A 17,126-nucleotide genomic window follows, 5' to 3' on the forward strand; every position below is an offset into this window, starting at 1 on the left:
GCGCCCGCAGATTTGTGAGCTCTGGGGGCAGAGTGTATGTAGTTCACATCCTGCATCTGCCATTCACTGGCTGAACTGTGTTAGGAAGCATTTTACCTTTTTGAACTTCAGCTTCCTTAGCTGGAGAACAATAAATAGACTGGCACATTCAGAAGCCTCCCACCAAGACTCTCAGGCTTTGGGTTTGAGACCATTTTCCTGACTTGTGCTGTGACTAGCCTCAAGGGCTAGAAGCCTGCCCCACCCCTAGGCAGAAAGCAAGAGGCAGTTCAGAGGCAAAGTGAACTGCCTCTGAACTGGTCCTGGGAAGCTAGTTACCAAGGGCCTCAGGTCATCTCTAGGTGAGGAAAAGGAAGAAAGTGTTCTTTCAAGACCCATACTCCAGACTCGGAAGAGGGAGGTCCAAACATGCTTCCACACAAGCCAAGGACAGGCAGGTCATCCCACCTACCTGAGGGGCTGTTGAGGACAGGGCAGCTGCAGCCAGACCACCTGCACCCCTCACATATGCCCACCCTGAATGGAGGAGCAGACAGGTCAGTTACTGTGCCTTTGGAGGCGGTTGCTACAGCAGACAGGCCCTGCCTAGGAAGAAACAATGGCTGCCATCCTGGTATCCATCAATCAGGATCAGGGCGCTTAAGAAGCACAGTCACCTAAACTCAGGAGACTTGGGTCCAGTCATGATCCAGGGGCCCGGGTTACAGCCTGTCCCCTAGCTGAGATGTGACCTGCATTGGCTGTTGTGTGAGTACCAAACTCATCAGACTGCTGCTATTCCTATGCCTCAGAGTTTACCAGGGCTGCTTAACCCTGTAAATCTTATGCGTAAAATCAGGGCAGGTTTGGAGCCACCATCATCCGGAGATGAAAGCAGGAAAGGCTTGGTGTTTGGTCAGCTATAAACAGGCCAAAGCACTGGAGACATCACACCTAGTTTGGCAGGGAGTTGGCCCAGAGGGCTATCAAGGATTAGATCGGCAATGAGGGTGAAATCCTGCATTGAGAGGAATGAACAGGTCCTGGATTAGCCAGTAACTCTCTTCACCACCGAGGGGATTTGAGCCTAAAGGTTTCAAGGGGTGTGTGTTTCAAGATCTTCCCCTCGCAAACTCCAGAGGAGGTAAAATAACTGAGAATTCCTCTGCAAAGAGGTCCTTTCTGAAACTTGACAGCTCTCTGGTCACCACCCTTTAATGAAAGGCTGCCTAGATTTCCTTGGAAAATCTGAAACCTGGACCCTCAGGTAAAACCATGAGTTTGACTTGGTTGCCAGCAGCAGTACATATGGCTGCACCTCTGCATGGGAGACCTACCCAAAAGAGAAACACTTTCTTTTAATGTGCTCAAGCACATTAGTTGAAACATTTTCTTTACAATGTTAAGGGGAGGACTTCCCTGGTGGTGCAGGGGTTAAGAATACACCTGCCAATGCAGGGGACACAAGTTCAAGCCTCAAGCCCTGGTCCGGGAAGATCCCACATGCCGCAGAGCAACTAAGCCCGTGCACCACAACTACTGAGCCTGTGCTCTAGAGCCTGCGAGCCACAACTACTGAGCTTGCACGCCTAGAGCCCGTGCTCCGCAACAAGAGAAGCCACCGCAGTGAGAAGCCCGCGCACTGTAACAAAGAGTAGTCCCTGCTCCCCACTAGAGAAAGCCCGCGCACAGCAACAAAGACCCAACACAGCCTAAAAATAAAAATAAAAATGTGCTATCAACATTTCAAATGTTTAAAAATAAATAAATAAAATAAAATGTTAAGGGGCTTAAATTAAGGTCCCTCCATTTGATATAATAATGTGCTTGAGTTAAACAGTTTAAGGCTGCAGTACCATGGGAAAATACTTTGGCTACATTGTTAAATAGCATGTCTAATGATATGTCTTTAAAATAGGTGTTTTTCTCCTCTTTTCACAATTTCTTTAATACAAGGATATGAGATGAGTTACTGAGCCTCTCTGAACCTTAGTCTCCTCATCCGAACAGTGCCAATTCCTGTGCCTCCAGGTTGTGAGGATCAAAGGAGCACAACCTGAGCTCTAAGTGCCCAGCAGGCAGTGACTGTTCCAACTGCTGCCCACCCCACCCAATATCTGGCAGGCCACAGCCTCTTCCCCAAGGGCATTGCTGCAATGAGCAAAATCACCCCGGTGAGGAAGAGATGGTACCAGTCTGCAAAGATGGGCTGGGCCCCAGGCTGGCCTGAAACCTTTGGCCCTTCTCACTGCCCAGACAACTGGTCCATCAAGGATGGGGTGTGTCTCCACTGAGCTGTGTCCTCCAGAAGATGTCCGCTCTCACTACCTGAGCACTGTACCCCTTTATCGGGGTACTCCCTCTAGGATCCAAGCCCAGTGTCAGGAGGCATGGTGGGGAGTCAGGGAACCCAAACATCAAATGAGCATTCCTGTGGGCTCTGGGAACTCAAGTCTCTGGAGGGAAGAGGTTCATTCCCTTTCACCAGCCAAAAGGTACAAAGGGAAAGACAAGTGCCTTTCTCTTGACTGGTTTATTAACCAAAGTAAAGAAGCCCAGCGCCAGAGAGGTCGCAGGTCCACTTCCTTTGCTCAGGAATGCACGTGTAAGATGCCTACCTCAGTCACAGTGGGACCTGTGGGGAAGACCTGGGATAAACTCCAATCTCAAGGATTAATTTTGGACTTCACACACCTATGGCCACCACCTCTTTTCTCTCTCTGTGCCAACACTATATACAAACATGCTTGACTAGCTTTTAGGGAACACACGTGCCAAGTTCTTTAATTGATTTTATTTTTTACATAAAAAGTTCAGTAAAAATTGGATAAAGTAAAGTGATTTTAAGCAGTAAATCAATCTTATCAACATAGCACAAGGCTGGCCGAAACCACAAGGCAGCCTGCTCTGGAATATTTACATGATAACAAATTAAACCTTGCAGGAGAACTTAAACCATCCTTACAAAGTCTTCTGTGATCCTAGCACGTAGAGGCTTAAAAGCAAAACAAAAACCAAAAACCAGGAAAAAACAAATTATTTTCAATATATTCACATATACATTAAAATATAATACAGATCGTCAGGGTAAGGGGTCGTGGGTGGGGATGCGCATGAGTCTGTGCGCTGACAGCACCGCCAAGGAGGAGACCCAGGCTTGAGAGTGGGGTCAGGCCTGGCCAGGGTCTCAGAAGGGAAGTCTCAAGGGCCTAAACCCTTGCCTCAGATGGCCTCTACCAACAGCTCACAACCAGGGACCGCTTGTTGCAGATGGAGCTCATTTTTGTGGCTTTCAGTTGAAATCTGCAGGTTTGAATTCCCCAGGGTGATGTGTCATCAGTAGCACAGCCCTGACAGTGGGGTGGGGAGAGAGGGCCCACGGGATTTCTTCTCCCCAGAGTCTCTCCTACCAGCTTGCCCGTCCTCCCACCCTGGCCCTGAAGGTCACTCTAATTCAGTGTCCTCTTTGGGTTTGTAAACAGCCCCAAACTTCTGCATGTACTTCTTAATGTACTCCTTGGTTTTGTGTTTCACATTCTCATTGCACTCCAGGTCCTCGGGGTTCTTACAGTACTTCAGCTCCTTATTCATAACGCCGTGAGTCAGCTGTCCAGGACACAGGAAGAGAGATCACAGCCACCAATCAGAGTGGAAATGATTCGAGAGGGGAAGGCCAGTCTGCTGCCTCGGGCCCCTTCTCACAAAGACTGGGAGGTGAACTGGAGGGGGAGGTTGGGGCAGGCTGGTGCTGGGATCACCAGAAAGGGGAAGCTCAGCTCTCAGAGAACCGCTACCATCAAGTAGGGTACCCTCTCTTCCCAAACCTTCCCCCTCTGTTCCTGGGTCTCCAGCCTGGGCATATGTCAAGGAAAACCCACTTTTTATGATGAAAGGGGCCTTCTTAGAAGGCATAGTTTGCCCAGAACGTTGTCAGACCACAAGCAGGGGGGAATACCTTGCGAGCTAGGTGTTTGAAATCTTCAGTTGTGGTAATTCTCCCCACTTTGCAGTCAGGTTTCCGGTAAGGGTTCAGGCACTGGACGATGAACTGGGACATCTGCAGGTACGGGGAGAAGAGCACACTGCTCAATAGTCCAGAGAAGGCAAGAAAGTTGTACTGAGGAAATACTTAGAATAGGCAGTAAGCAGAGCCAGCCAATCCTTCCCTTTCCCTCACTCATGCTAGCTGGTGTGGACCGAAGAATGCTAGTATGCCAGTGGGATATAAGAGAAAAGAATCCTGGGTCAGCCTCAAGAGGGAAAGGGCTCCCTTGGATGGACTTAGCAAGCCTCACTTGCAGATGGAGGGACAGAGCAGCAGGACTCCACGCTGAATCTCACGGCAGCCCCAGATTTCAGCTAACAAATCTCATGTTCTTGGCCTAAAGAGACTGTAGCTAAATTCTCTGGCCCCTGGAGGCAGGGCAGAGAGGGCCTTTCTGTGCTACCGGGAGGCTCAGTGACTCCAGGAAATGCAGGCATTTTGTTACTGAAGGCTACTTAGATTCTGTAAGTGTTGTACTTCATTTGATTCATACTACATCAATGTGAAGCAGAGGGACACATGATAGGACAGCTGGTTGGAGAACATCTGGGGTAAGACCCTTTTCAATACGCAAATTCCCATGTCCTCCTGAGCTATCTCTGTAGTGTCTGTCCTACCCAGTGGCTCTCAAAAGAGATCCAGGCACAGGATTTCTGCAAGTATTTGTGGCGCTAAGCCACAAAGTTGACCCCAGGGGAAAAAGGGAGTGAGGAGGTCAGTGATAGCCACTTCACCAGGGAGCACCAGGAACAGGGTCTACCCATCCCTGGAAGTCAGTGAGTTTTCAGACATTCAAAGAACAAGGCTATATCACAAGGTAGGCACTAAATAAACAGCTGCTAGTTGGCTGGGCTGAAATGCCAATAATCACAAAGCGACAGTGAGAAACTTAAGTTTTAACCCTAGAGAAGGCTTTTACTCAAAATTTTTCTGTGGTCTCCTGCTTCCATACTCTCTCCCTTCAATCCATTTCCCCAAACAAAATAGGGGATTTCATTATTCCCAGCTTAAAATCCTGCAATACTCCCTGCAACTCACAGTACAAAGCAGCACAATACTGTGCAGCCTCATCTTCCAACGCCCCTCATGTACCGGGTGCTACAGCCCACAGATTCCCTGAAAGGGATGACGCCTTCTTCTGCCTCTGTACACTGTACTGCCTGAATTACATCCCTCCTGATCTATCTGGCTAATTCCTACCCCTGATTCAAGAGCCCTTCCTGACACCCTGAACAGAGACCTCCAAGCCCTATCGTGGCACATTCCTCACACAGCTGCCATTACTTTTTTTTTTTTTTTAATGCCATTACTTATTTACAGGTCTACTTCCTCCAAGAGACAGACTATGAGCCCCTTCAGTGAACAAAGACTGGAGTTTAGAATCTGGATGCCCTGAGGCAGAAAAGGTTAGTGTCTTGAGAGCTGTACTGCACTTCCAGCAGCATAAAGAGGAGGTGCTTTCTCCCAGTCACTTGAGGATTAGGCAGCCACCAATGAGATATCACAGAAAAAGAAATGGACTTGGAGCCAGAGGCCCGAGTTCAAGTCTTCTGTCCAGAGCTTGCCTTCTCTGAACCTCAAGAGCTCCTCCACCAGCATAAGAGGAATGACAATTCCGGTCTTGCCTACCTCACGCGCTGTTGTGGGGATAAAATGATATAATGGATATGAAAGTGCTTATTATCCCACTGTAAAGGACCATACCAATATGTCATCACATAACAACTACACAGTCCAATCACAGAAGCAAGGGAACACCCAAAGGCAGGGCCACCTAGTACTACAAACAGCTGTGCACACTTAGGATGAGAAAGAAAGAGTCTCAGTTTAAGCCTTCAGAACTTAGTGTCCACATCCCACCAAACCTTACCTCTTTTCTGAATACTTCTTTGCTTTTCTTAGCCAGCTCACTGGAGGTGTCTGCTTCTGCTGTCTTAGGCTTTTTTGAGGTCTAGAAATGGAAAACACCACAGTGTGGGAATGAGAGGTCAGGTCAGTGATGCCCTGCTCTTCCAGAACCTCCCTTCTTTCCCGCAATTGGGATGCCTGACTCTTGGTATTAGAATCTTAAAGGGACGTGGCCTGGAGTCAACTTAGCTGCTGTTACCACTCTCACTTCATGTTTAAATCTTGTCATCTGGCACTGGCCTCGCTCCTATAAACCAAGTTCTAATTCTCTACCCTAAGTGAAAGCTACATCCTTGATGTAGCTAAACATTTGTTTCAGGGTCACCTTCTCTGCAGAGAAATGTGCTGTGTGATTTGGACCACTCAGGTCCCTGTTCTGAGCTGCAGTATCCCACACTGTCAAGAGAGGCCCAGTCTCAACGGGCTCCACCTCTCCTGTCTCTGACATTCTAGGACTCCTGGACAAAGGCAAAATGCTTTAGCCACACAACCATGGTCCAAATACCATGCTCCTCATCCAAGTCCCCTAGACTGTAGGAGACAGTCTCAGCATGCAAGAGAGGCTCCTTAAAGGTTGGTATCCTTGGTTCAGGAATGGAAAGACTAAAGAGGTATCAAGGTGTTGCGGGGCAGGAGATGAGGGTCATGCAAGTCAGTGAACAGATGAGTAGATCCTAAGACAGAAGATACTCTGTCCCAAGATGCTAAGATGATGACAAACCTAGGAATGCTCCCTTCCAGCACTGCAAGGGGGCGGCTGCCAGTCCCCCTGCCCCCCGCCTGATTAGGCACTGCTGAGAGGTGAGGGGCCAGCAGCCCTGGCATTCAGAGCACCTGCCATCAAGGCCATCTCCCCATACCTTTGCTCACCACCAGTCATCAAGCCCCTTCCTAGTAAATGTACTTTTCCATGGAAAAGATTATGAGCATTCCCCTTTGAATGCAACTCACTTCAGATGGATGTAGAAGCAGTTGGCATTACAGGTACTTCATTTTTTTGCTAGCTGCTTAGAGCACAAAATTATTTCAACCTACCCCCACTTCTGATTCCTCTCTTTCCAGAAACAGTATGAAGGTGCTGGTGATGAAGGGACTGTTCAACTCCCTCTGCTCCGGACTGGCTCCAGAGAAAGGTGGCACTCCCCTGGCTTTTGGGCTTCTATACATCAGCTTTCCCTGACTTGTTATAAAAGCTTTGCGTATTTTCTACTTTTCTACTTTCTTTCTGTGGCTGTGGGAGCAGGAAAGGGAGGGCAGGGTAGAAAGAACATACAGATTCTACCTCTGGTTTTAGGAAACAAAACGCAAATAACTCTGTTTTCAAATGTTTTGCTTTGATATTTTGTGGTTATTTTTTCTAGCAGTAGAGCGTGGGTGTGCTTCACAATAAGACCTCATGTAGCAAGGGATCAAGAATTGCCTGAATAAGCCAAGGTAATTTCAACACACCCTCAGCTGCTGTCTTGTGGATCTCAGAAATGAGTAGCAGCAGCAATGAGTACAGAAAGCCCCTTAAGGTATAACAATGATCTCAAGGCTCTGGCTCCTATAGAAGAGGCCAGGCTCTCAGTGAGGGCACTGTGTAAACAGGAATGTTCTGCTTCGCTCTGAATGGAGTATGTGTTCAGAAAGCTAAATAATTCCAGTGCATTTCTAATTTAATCTCTGATGTGGTGAGGTTGTAGGGCTTTAAAAACACACAATCCCCTGAGCTCTCTCTAGGAGCTTTCCTGGTCCAGAAGAAGTTGAGGTATCAGAAACACTACACATGATTCAACCTAAATTCTGCAACACACGAACCTGTACACACCAGTTAAAAGGTTAAGAAAGAAAGATCCTTGAAAATAATAAAAACTCAGTATATTCTGTTTTGAAGTTGCTGCCACCTTTGGTAACAAAAAGAGCAAAATAATTTCAGTTTGGTTCTAGATCAGGAACTATATACCACACCTTAGTTTGTCAAATGAGGCATGGGAGAGGGCGTGCAGGAAGTGAGAGGACAGGAACAAATCATCTCTATGACACTTTCAAGAAACTGGCAGGCCATGCCTTGCCTCTTCCATATCCACTTGTTTGCTTAGCCCCAAATGATGCCTCTCAGATGCCTTTGCATGCATCTTCAACATCTCCATCCTTAGTTCCTCACTTTGCCTAAACTATTAAAATAGCCTTCAATCTGATCTCCAATGCTACCAATCTCACCTTTTCAAATGGGCCTGTTTCACTCAAGGGACACATATTTTTTTTTTTTTTTATAATTACACATTTTTTCTTGTGATAACAACTTTTTTAATTAATTTATTTTATTTATGGCTGTGTTGGGTCTTGGTTTCTGTGCGAGGGCTTTCTCTAGTTGCGGCAAGTGGGGGCCACTCTTCATCGCGGTGCGCGGGCCTCTCATTATCGCGGCCTCTCGTTGTGGAGCACAGGCTCCAGACGCGCAGGCTCAGTAATTGTGGCTCACGGGCTTAGTTGCTCCGTGGCATGTGGGATCTTCCCAGACCAGGGCTCGAACCCGTGTCCCCTGCATTGGCAGGCAGATTCTCAACCACTGCGCCGCCAGGGAAGCCCAAGGGACACATATTTGATTGCCTGTCTTGCTGCTTTAAAAGCATTCACTAGCTTTTAAGCATACAATAATCACATTGGTAGGACACCAAGATCTTAGACAATTTAAATCTGACCTACTTTTCCATATTTTTGTCTTGCTCACTACCTACCCCATATGTATCCAAATTCCCACCATAACCAAATTATTTTTATTGTTCCCTATATAGGCTCTGTCTTGTACTGACTTTATACCTTTGCAAAAACGGCTTTATTTGCCCAGAATCCTCTTTCTTGCTCACCTTAGCTATAGGTAAAATCATGTTTTCTGTGACATATCACTAGTGCATTTTCTTAGACCATTAATCACTGTGTTCCCATAGCATTCTGTACATACTTCTACTATAGCAATTATCCCGTTGTGTTCTTGGTTTATAGATGTGGTTATTTCCTTAGATTGAACTTCATGAAGATTAGTACTCAGATTTATTTCTCTTTCTATCTGTAATACCTTACACAAGGCCTGTGAATTAATGAGAATTTACAATGTTACAGTCTTCATCTCCAAGGGCTTTAAAATCTAAATGAAGGGCCTAAAGACGAAAAAAAAAAAATTGGAGCAGAAGGAATAAACACATAACCCACAGGCATCCTTCTCCTGTCTGAGATGCTAGCTAGGTGAATACAGTAGTAAACTGGTTAGGAAGGTTAGATCCAAATAAGTCCCTGGCTATCCAAGTCAGACTAGGTCCTAATGATAGAGACAATGGTCTAGAAAGAAATCCAAAGACTGACACCTCAAGCCTTCAACTTGTGCATCATGGCAAGGTTGGTTGGAATATCAAAACTCATTTGTTCCTTCATAAACTATCAAAGGGTTAATAACAAAATAGATGACTTCATTTATATTTTCTCATTAGAAATACAAGAAAAGGTAAAGCTGACAAGCCAGAGACAAAAGCCTAAGAAGCTAAGAGAGTGAATGAACATCCAGATAGTTTTTTTACTGGAAGAACATGACAGTTACGGGGTTTTTTCCCTTAGGTACCTGTCCCTATAAAAACTCTCCCACAGAAACGTCATACACTGCCGGTAGAAATGTACAATGATATAGCAACTTTAGAAAACAGTTTGACAGTTTCTTAAAAAGTTAGACATAGACTGTCTAACTTTGATCCAGCAATTCCACTCCTAGGTATCTACCCAAGAGAACTGAAAATGTATATCCAAAGATTTGTACACAATTGTTCATATACCATTATTCATAACAGCCAAAGAGTGGAAACAACCCAAATGTCCATCAACTGGTGAATGGATAAATAAAATGTGGCACATCTAACAATCGGATATTATTCAATGCTAAAAAGAAATGAGCTACCAAGCCATGAAAAGGCATGGAAGAACCTTAAATGTATATTGCTGGGTGAATGAAGCAAATCTGAAAAGGCTACAAGTCCAAATATGTGACATTCTATAAAAGGCAAAACTGGAGACAGTATAAAATATCAGAGGTTGTCAGGGATAGGGATGGGGATGGGGGGAGGCGGGGAGAGAGGACGAGATGAATAGGGGGAGCACAGAGGATTTTCAATGCAGTGAAACTATTCTGTAGACGATAATGGTGGATACATGCCATTACACATTTGTCAAAACCCACAGAATGTACAATACCAAGAACACTAATGCGAACTACAGACTTTGAGTGATAATAATGTAGATTCACTGATTGCAATAAATGTACCATACTCTGGCAGGCTGTTGATAGTGGAGGACGCTACACATGTGTGATGACAGGGGGTGTATGGAAACTCTGTACTTTCTGCTCAAATTTAAAGGGAACCTAGGGGCTTCCCTGGTGGCGCAGTGGTTGAGAATCTGCCTGCCAATGCAGGGGACAAGGGTTCGAGCCCTGGTCTGGGAAGATCCCACATGCCGCGGAGCAAATAGGCCCGTGAGCCACAATTACTGAGCCTGCGCGTCTGGAGCCTGTGCTCCGCAACAAGAGAGGCCGCGATAGTGAGAGGCCCGCGCACCACGATGAAGAGTGGCCCCCACTTGCCGCAATTAGAGAAAGCCCTCACACAGAAACGAAGACCCAACACAGCCATAAATAAATAAATAAAATTAAAAAAAAAAAAAAATTTAAAGGGAACCTAAAACTGTCTGAAAATAAAATATATTAAGAAAAAGAGGTATATAAGGACCTTTTCAGACAAACAAAAATGAGAGAGCTCATCACAATTAGACTTGAAATACTCAAAATATTAAAGGAAATTCTTCAGACTGGGACTTCCCTGGTGGTCCAGTGGTTAAGAATCCGCCTTCCAATGAAGGAGACACAGGTTCGATCCCTGGTCAGGGAACTAAGATCCCACATGCCACGGGGCAACTAAACCTGCACACTGCAACCACTGAGCCCACGTGCCATAACTAGAGAGAAGCCCGTGCACTGCAACAAAGAGCCCGCACACCTCAACGGAAGATTCCCACATGCCGCAACTAAGACCTGACGCAGCCAAATAAATAAATTTTTTAAAAAGTGGATAGAATTTATAAAAAAAAAAAAAAAAGGAAATTCTTCAGACTAAAGGAATGCTAAATATAATGCTGAAGAAAGAAAAACATTTCCCCCAAAGTGAATAAAATATAAAAGGAGGTATGGATTTGTTTCCACTTTCTTCTCCCATTCCTTCCTTCCCTCTTCCACCTCTTTCCACTGACTTAACTAGTTAAGTGTCTCTTATTTTCAAAATTAAATACTATTCAAATCTTAGAGCATAGATATATTGTCTTTGATTTCATTCAAGACACCACATCCTTGGAGACAGTGAGTCCTGTTCCAAGTGGAAAAGGATAAAAATTTTTAATTCAAGCATTGAGAGTCACTGATTTACATGACCTCTAATCCTGATTACTCTCTTGTTAGAAGGAGAGATGAGGAATAAGCTATTTCGCTTTACTCTAGAATAGTATTTCCAGAGTAAAATATCTCAGTTTCAAATCTTAAAAAAAGGGGGGGCCCAGTTATACTTTTTTGGTGAGGTTTTAATGCAACCAGTTTAACTTCTTTCCAGACCCACCAATCCCAAAATGGCAGGACATTAAAGCAGACTAAGAAAGACTGCAGTTAAACAGAAAAAACACATTTAAAAGAAACATAACATTAAGAAGAATGCTGTAATCTACAGGGAAAGAGCTAAGATATATTAAAGGAAGTTATAATGGAATAAGAATACTATGATTATATTTGTATGTTTAAAATGAAAAGAAAGAAAAACACCTGTGCGTGTTTTCCATAAAGGTCTGGAAGAACATACAACAAAGCAAGGTTTTGCAACTTTGGCACTACTGACATTTGGGCCAGTTCTTTGTTGTGGGGGATTATCCTGTGCACTCTAAGATGTTTAGTGGCTTCTCCGGCCTCCGTACACACTAGAAGCTAGTAGCATCTCCACAGCTGTAACAACCAAAAATGTCTCTAAATATTATCAAAAGTCTCCTGAGGAGCAAAACTGCTCTTGGTTGAGAACCTGTGCACTAAAAAGTTAACAGAATTTATCTCCGGAGAGGGAAGTATGATGAAAGGGGAGCAACTAAATAGAAATTAAGGGCTTTTATTTTTTGTTCTATATACCGTACTTCTGTATTGTTTGCACGTCCTACCACCTCCAAGCATTTTTTTATATGCGTAATTCTCCAGAACAATAAGAAAAATAGAATTCCAAGATAACGTGGCTACTGACTCTACAAAATGACAAGACAAAGAATCCCAAATGATCAGGAAACATATCTGTAAGCCACACTCACCTTCATGGGATTTTCATCATATGTTGGGGTTCCCAGGTCCATCTCAGCTTCATGCTCAAGGCTGGCATCATCCCCTGGGCTTTCCCAAGTAGGAGGATCCCACTGAGTCTGCCTAGAAGAAGGTAAGAACAGCCATGCTGTCATGGCCAGAAAACACAGAACTCTGGCATAGGTATCTCTGCTCATGTATACATAATATACAACATGCAATGAAACATAGAACAAGTCAGCTCCATAAGACAGAGACATTCTTCCCAGCAGCAATGATTCTATCCCAGAGACATACATTGTTTATAGCCCGCTGTATTTCTGTAGCCAATGCTGTGGCAACATTTGCTGGGTATCAAAGACAACAGTAAAACCAAACATCTTTGTCTCTCACCTGACTATTAATGTCCTGAAAACAGGATTCAGCAAAGTCTAAGGAAAGTACATGGAGTAGGTGCCTGCCTATGCCACCCCTCTGCAGGTGATCAATCATGACTGTACCTAGCATGTACCCGGAGCAAAATAAAATAAATCACAACACCCTCCTCACAATCCTTGATCATGTGAGAAAACTGTTTCTTGCCTTAGGAGTCTTCTTGTTTGTAGTTTTGCTCCTCTGGCTTGATGACTTACAGCATGGAAAAGATGTACAGGTTAAAAACTTGTGCCCTCTGCTAAAAATATTTTCAGCTGGCTACAAAAAAAGAGCTCAATCACGTTAACTCTTTGCATGTTTTTTTTTTGGCCACGCCGCGTAGCTCTTGGGGAAATTAGTTCCCGACCAGGGAATTCCCTCATTGCATGTTTATGGCTGTTTTGAAAGTTAGCAGGCAAAGGTGGTTTTGTTTTTGTTTTTGTTTTTTTTTAAGCTAGATCTGTGAAGTAACATGTGGAAGTAAGGAAATTCTATTCGGGAGTCAGAAGTCAGCTGTCACAGGAAATGCTCTAAGGGGAATCACTTAAAACGTCAAAAGCCTCCAAGAAGCTAGCGACGTATCTGACAGGTCTATCCTGCCATTACAGTCTTGTGCTTTCCTACCACAGCAATCTTTAGTTAGCAACATTAAAGGCATTTGATGTAAATCAGTTTTGCAGATGATTATGAAAATAGGTTTATCTCTGACCGATAGAACTAATTATAAAATGGGCTCAAGATTTCTATTGTAATCAAAGAACCACAAGCAGCTGTGGGTTTTATTATGGGAATTAAACAGAGCAGGAGGTATTAATGCTCTTAGGTGCTAGTTAAGGAAAACCTAGAAAAAAAGATGGAAAAATTACACACATAAATAAGAAATACATTTTTTTTTTTTTTTTTTTTGAAAAGTGATAGTCCATTAAAAAGCTTGCTTTGGTATTGAAAAAACAAAGTTCTGGTAAAATTTGCAGACACTGGTTTTTAAAGTCACAACACTTTCAGTCAGCAGCATAACAAAGGCTTGTTTTTTTGTTTTTTTTTGGCTGCACTGGATCTTCATTGCTGCGCGTGGGCTTTCTCTAGTTGCGGCAAGCGGGCTTCTCATTGCAGTGGCTTCTCTTGTTGTGGAGCACAGGCTCTAGGCATGCAGGATTCAGTAGTTGCAGCACGCGGGCTCAGTAGTTGCGGCACGCGGGCCCTAGAGCTCGCAGGCCTCAGTAGTTGTGGCGTGTGGGCTCATTAGTTGTGGTGTGCGGGCTCTAGAGTGCAGGCTCAGTAGTTGTGGCGCACGGGCTTAGTTGCTCCACGGCATGGGGGATCTTCCCGGACCAGGGATTAAACCCATGTCCCCTGCACTGGCAGGGGGATTCTTAACCACTGTGCCACCAGGGAAGTCCCAAGGGCTTGTTTTATAAAGGTATTTTTATGGGAGTAATGAAGACCTTTCTAAGGAGAATACATAAAGGGAAAATATCTGACTGCATGAAATTTTTAACTTCTTCATGTCACAAGACATTACAAACAAAAACATTTGCAATATTCTTGATAAAGAGATTAACAATGCTGAGAGAAAATGGGTAGATGCCCCAAACAAACAATTCACAAAAGATACAAATAGCCAATAATCTAATGAAGACGTTCCATCTCAAAAATAAAAGAATTGAAAATAAAAATAAGATTTCTCATCTACTATTTTACATGAGTTAAAGAACCTACATGAAGAAAAAGGCACTTTTGTGTACCTTTTGTGGGAGTCTAAATTGGTACGATTGTTTTTTTTAATGGTAAGCTGACAATACTTACCAACTTAAAATGTGTATCTCTTTTGATCAAATATTTTGCCTCTAAGAATCTGCCTGAAGAAGGCAGTAAGATTAGTATTAGTGTCTGTAAGGATGTCCAGGTTTAGAGTTATATATAAAATAGTGAAAATCCATCAATCAGGGTGGGTTAAACAAAATTTGGTATAGCCATACAGAAGAGCAGGGGTTAGGCAAACTTCTTCTATAAAGGATCAGAGAGTAAATACCCTTGACCTTGTGGACCAAATGATCTCTGTCACAACTAGTCTACTGTCATTGGAGTATGAAAGTAGCCATCAACAATTCCTAAATAAATGGGTGTGGCTGTGTTCCAAAAAAACTTTATTTACCAAAACAAGTAGCCCATGGACATAGTTTGCTGAGCCCTGCAACAAATATGCAAGTATTAAAAATAATGTAATTTTTCATTAATTGATACAGAAAGTTCTATAAATAGATTGGTAAACAAAGCAGATGACAAAACATGCACCCCAATAACTCACATTATATACCAATGAATACATACATACACACACAGAAAACACATATATTCACATTATATACCAATGAATACATACATACACACACAGAAAACACATATATTCACATAAAGCTATCTGCCTAAAATATATTTTTTTAATTCTAAGAAAAAGATAAATCAGGTTTTTTATATAAATTGCAGGAGTCATCAAACTATGGCTCACGAACCAAATAAAGTTTTATTGGAACAGAGACATACCCATTCATTTATGTATTGTCTATGGCTGCTTACACAACAATAGAAGAACTGAACAGTTGTGACAAAGAATGTTTGGCAAGCAAAGCCTAAAATATTTATTATCTGATCTTTTACAGAAAAGGTTTGCCCATGACCCCTAATTATCTACAATGTTAGATGAAGTCATTACCATTTTCTAAAAAAATTCCTTAGTTCCCCTGGTGGCACAGTGGTTGGGACTCCGCGCTCCCAACGCAGGGGGCCCCAGTTCAATCCCTGGTTAGGGAACCAGATCCCACATGCTGCAACTAAGAGTTCACATGCCTCAACTAAGGAGGCCGCCTGCTGCAACTAAGACCTGGCACAACCAAATAAATAAATAAAATAAAATAAATTCCTTAGTTTTCTCCAAGAGTCTTGCAGATTAAAAACACCAGAACATACCTAAAAAGGACCAAAGTCTAACATATGTCATAACATTTATGATGGGATTCTGGAAAACCAGCAGCCCTCAGGCACAGTTAACAGCTAATAAAGAGTCTATAACCATAAACTCCCCTTACAGTGGCAGCTTCTTTGACCAACTGAAAGCTGATTTGGGGGTGCTCAGACAGCAATTCTTACCTTGTGATCACATGGTAGTAGTAAATCTTCCCTTCTGGGTCTCGGGCTGTCTTCCAGTTGGGAGGTAAGACAATGGTTTTTGGTTTGGGAGGAGATGGGGGTGGTAAATCCAGGAGATTATTTGTCACAACCATTTCAGGCTAAAAAGACACACAAGTTCTTGATCAGTGACATTTCTTTTAATCTGGCTGAAAAGGACAAAAATAGTCTACTTAAGCAGTATGTAAAAACACACATCTACCTCTTCTTTTAAAAAAAGATAAAAAGTAAAGGTACAATCTGGGAAATGATCAGAGACAGTGTATACGAAGAGCTTTAGGGATCTATCAGAAAATTCACAGCAGGCTCCGAGTTCACCATCCAATACACCATATTTTAAAATATTCAGCAGCTCATTATCTAGAACAATATTTTTCAACCTTAAAAAAAACCAATGCTAAATGGCATATAACCAACTCCAAGATACCAATTAGCTGAATGGGCTTTAGATAGAAGCAAATATGATAGAATGTTAACATTTATCCATTATATATTTTTTGTATGTTTGAAACCTCATATTTATATTTAAAAAATATAGAAATGGGTGAACAGCTTTTTGTTTTTTAGTGTAATTGAAAACATTTTTTCAAATAAATAGCTTTTAAAAATTTAATGCCACATTTTGAAAAACATAAAAACTTCATAATCACTGTTATAAACTGAATTGTGCTTCCCCCAAATTCATATGAAGCCCTAACCCCCAATGTGATTGTATTTGAAGACAGCACCTTTAAATAGGTAATTAAGGTTAAATGAGGTCACGAGAGTGTGGCCCTAACGCAACAGGACTGGTGTCCTTATAAGAAGTGGAAGAGGCATCAGGGAATGCGTGCAGAGAAAAGACCAGGTGAGGGCACAGTGAGAAAGCAGCCATCTGCAAAACAGGAGCAGAGCAGCCTCAGGAGACAGCAAACCTGCTGACACCTTGATTTTAGACCTGCAGGCTCCGAGACTATGAAAAAATGAATTTGTTAGTTAAGCTACGTAGTCTGTGGTATTTTGTTAAAGCAGCTCTAGTAAATTGATGATATAATCACGATAAGGATATATACCCTTAATTGTTCATTCTATGTAAGCCAGTTAATAAAGAAAAAAATTTCCAACTTTACCCTTGCTTGAGCAGTTAAAGAGGAACCTGAGATCCCAGGCTCAGATAAAACATGGCCACTTTTAAGCAAACCTAAGTCTCCGAGCATGGCTGCTTTGGGAATACCCCCCAAGCCTTACTTCACAGAGCTGCTTTTTGTTGGC

At 43.1% G+C, this 17,126-nt stretch overlaps 1 protein-coding gene across 2 annotated transcripts in view; it reads right to left on the reverse strand.

Annotated features, from left to right (window-relative positions):
- Window positions 1-2,758: 2,758 nt before the first annotated feature.
- The window catches only part of SETD2 (SET domain containing 2, histone lysine methyltransferase), a 119,624-nt gene continuing 105,256 nt past the window's right edge, over window positions 2,759-17,126 (reverse strand). For both annotated transcript variants that reach the window (XM_036867939.1, XM_036867938.1), the window contains exons 17-21: window positions 15,837-15,976; window positions 12,287-12,398; window positions 5,895-5,975; window positions 3,935-4,036; window positions 2,759-3,585 (exon numbers count right to left, since the gene is read on the reverse strand). In XM_036867939.1, the coding sequence (XP_036723834.1) occupies window positions 3,424-3,585; window positions 3,935-4,036; window positions 5,895-5,975; window positions 12,287-12,398; window positions 15,837-15,976 (597 nt within the window). In that variant the 3' untranslated portion in view covers window positions 2,759-3,423. The remainder of the gene's footprint in view (window positions 3,586-3,934; window positions 4,037-5,894; window positions 5,976-12,286; window positions 12,399-15,836; window positions 15,977-17,126) is intronic.

The sequence above is a fragment of the Balaenoptera musculus genome, chromosome 11 (assembly GCF_009873245.2).
Source record: "Balaenoptera musculus isolate JJ_BM4_2016_0621 chromosome 11, mBalMus1.pri.v3, whole genome shotgun sequence".
NCBI lineage: Eukaryota > Metazoa > Chordata > Mammalia > Artiodactyla > Balaenopteridae > Balaenoptera > Balaenoptera musculus.